This window comes from Terrapene carolina, unplaced genomic scaffold (genome assembly GCF_002925995.2).
Source record: "Terrapene carolina triunguis isolate 2854851 unplaced genomic scaffold, T_m_triunguis-2.0 Scaffold433, whole genome shotgun sequence".
Lineage (NCBI taxonomy): Eukaryota > Metazoa > Chordata > Testudines > Emydidae > Terrapene > Terrapene triunguis.
Window position 1 is genome coordinate 566,123 of NW_020664784.1, and position 2,211 is coordinate 568,333.

The window sequence follows — 2,211 nt, forward strand, 5'->3', positions numbered from 1 at the left end:
CCCCTCCCAGAGCCGCGGAGAGAACCCAGGAGTCCTGGCTCCCAGCGGTGCCCCCCTCCCCAACTCTAACCCACTAGACACCGGATTCAATGAAGCCGAATGACCCGTTTTTACTGTGAACCAAACTGTGGGATTTATTCAGCCCCAGAAAACAGCCACCACCACCTCACAGCGCCCTCTGGAGGTCACTGGCAGAACTGAGTCCATCCAGCGCCGGGGGGGGGGGGGGTCAATCCGGAGTCACTCCGCTGATCCCCGGCGGGGTGACTCCGGATTCACGGAGCGGCCCCGTCACGGGAAGGGATGCGCGGGGGGCAGGTTGTAGCTGGCATCGAGGAAGATGGTGAGGGTCCCGACGCTGGTGAAGGTGATGAAGGTCCAGAGGAAGAGACGGTCGACGACCATGGCCACGTACTGCCAGTCCTCCTTGAGCTGGGGGGAGATGGAGGGCAGGGGGAGTGACATGGGGGGCTGCTCCTTGCGGCCCCCTAACACTCTGCTGAGTAGGTGCACCTAGTGACCCCTAACCTAGCCCCACTGACCCCCATAAACCTCCCCACCGCCTGAAGTCTGTCCCATTGGCTGCCCCATAACCCTACCCCATTGTGGCCCCCAACCCTGCCCTACTGACCCCCATAAACCTCCCCCAACCCCCCAAGACTGCCTCATTGGGCCCCCTTAACCCTGACCCATAGGGGCCCCCAACCCTCCCCCACCGACCCTCCCAAACCTGCCTACTGTGCTTGGCACTGGACAGACAGACAAGCGCCGATCCTGGGGACTGGGGGTGAGGGGGCATTGCCTGGGGCCGGAGCCAGAGTCCACAGGTGACGGGCAGCCGGCTGGTCCCCTCTCACCGTGTCATAGTCCTCCTGGTCCTGCAGCTGCCGGGCGATGTAGGTGACGGCGTCCATGGCGGATTTGAGGTCGGGTGGCAGAACAAGGCATTCGCTCGGCCCGTCGATGAACCGCCGCAGGTCCTGCGAGAAGGGGTCCTGGGAGAACCTGAAGGGAGAACCGGAAAGAGCCGTGAAGACCTCCACAGGGGCCCATGAGATGTGGCCACCTCTGGGGCGGGGCGGCTGGTTACCTGGGGACCCCTCACCCGGCGCTGAGATGCAGCCACCTCTGGGGTGGGGCGCGAGGGCTGCTTAACACCTGCACAGCCTTTTAGGCCAGGAGGAAAGGGGAACCTCGCATCTGGCTGAAACGCCAGAGGGGAATTCAGAGAGACAGAGGAAAACGCTGAAAATCCCTGCCCCACAGCGCCCCCTAGTGCCGCCCGGGGGCCAGCCCTGCCTGCCAGGGGAGAGCGCCCCCTGCTGAGCCCCCCGCCCCGCTCCCTGCCTCACAGCGCCCCCTAGCACCGCCCCAGGGCCAGCCCTGCCTGCCAGGGGAGAGCACCCCCTGCTGAGCCCTCCGCCCTGCTCCCTGCCCCACAGCGCCCCCCCATCTGACCTGCTGGGCTTGGGGAAGAGGAAGTCACAGGTGGGTTTGCGGATGAAATACTCGTCTGTGCCTCGGTTGCTCTTGACCCCCAGTTCCCGTCTGGGGGCTGGGGGAGGTTTCAGGATGGCCTCCGGTTTTGGCCGCTGCAGCCCCAGGTACCGTGGGAGCCGGTGAATGAAAATCTGCCCAGGAGAGAGAATCCAGAACCCCTCCATGAGCCCCAGCCCTGGGGCAGGCCCATATCCCATTCCCCGGCCCCCTGAGCCAGCCAGTCTCCGCATTGGGGCCGGATGGGAGCTGGGGGTGGGGAGGGGAAGGGGGTGGCGGGAGCGCGTTACCTGCCTGACCCAGAAGGGCATGTCGTGGGTGTTGGGTGAGCGGTGGTGCAGGTTGAGGACCACCACGCTGAGGATGACGGAGAAGGTCACCAGGATCATGGTGAACATGAGGTACTTGACAATGATGGGCACTGCCAGCGAGGTCTCCGGCACCTTGTCCGCCAGCAGCAGCAGGAAGACGGTGAGGGTGAGCAGGGCAAAGATGGACAGGGTCATCTTCTCCCCTGGGCGGAGACCGCGGAGGGGGTGTCAGCCAGGCCCGGGGAGGACTGGGAGACCCGTGCCCATCTAGCCTGGCCTCTGATCTCTCCCCATGGAGAGAGGGTTGTGGGGCCCATCTAACATGGCCTCTGGTCTCTCCCCAGGCACAGGGGGTGGTGGGGCCCATCTGCCATGGCCTCTGGTCTCTCCCCAGCGACAGGGG

At 65.2% G+C, this 2,211-nt stretch overlaps 1 protein-coding gene across 2 annotated transcripts in view; it reads right to left on the bottom strand.

Moving 5' to 3' along the window:
• Nucleotides 1-79: 79 nt before the first annotated feature.
• CHRNB1 (cholinergic receptor nicotinic beta 1 subunit) overlaps nt 80-2,211 on the bottom strand; it is a 6,491-nt gene continuing 4,359 nt past the window's right edge. The window contains exons 7-10 of one of the 2 annotated variants that reach the window (XM_026658376.2): nt 1,788-2,011; nt 1,459-1,631; nt 858-1,005; nt 80-432 (exon numbers count right to left, since the gene is read on the bottom strand). In XM_026658376.2, the coding sequence (XP_026514161.1) occupies nt 292-432; nt 858-1,005; nt 1,459-1,631; nt 1,788-2,011 (686 nt within the window). In that variant the 3' untranslated portion in view covers nt 80-291. The remainder of the gene's footprint in view (nt 433-857; nt 1,006-1,458; nt 1,632-1,787; nt 2,012-2,211) is intronic. The other variant, XM_026658375.2, reaches the window with a different exon arrangement.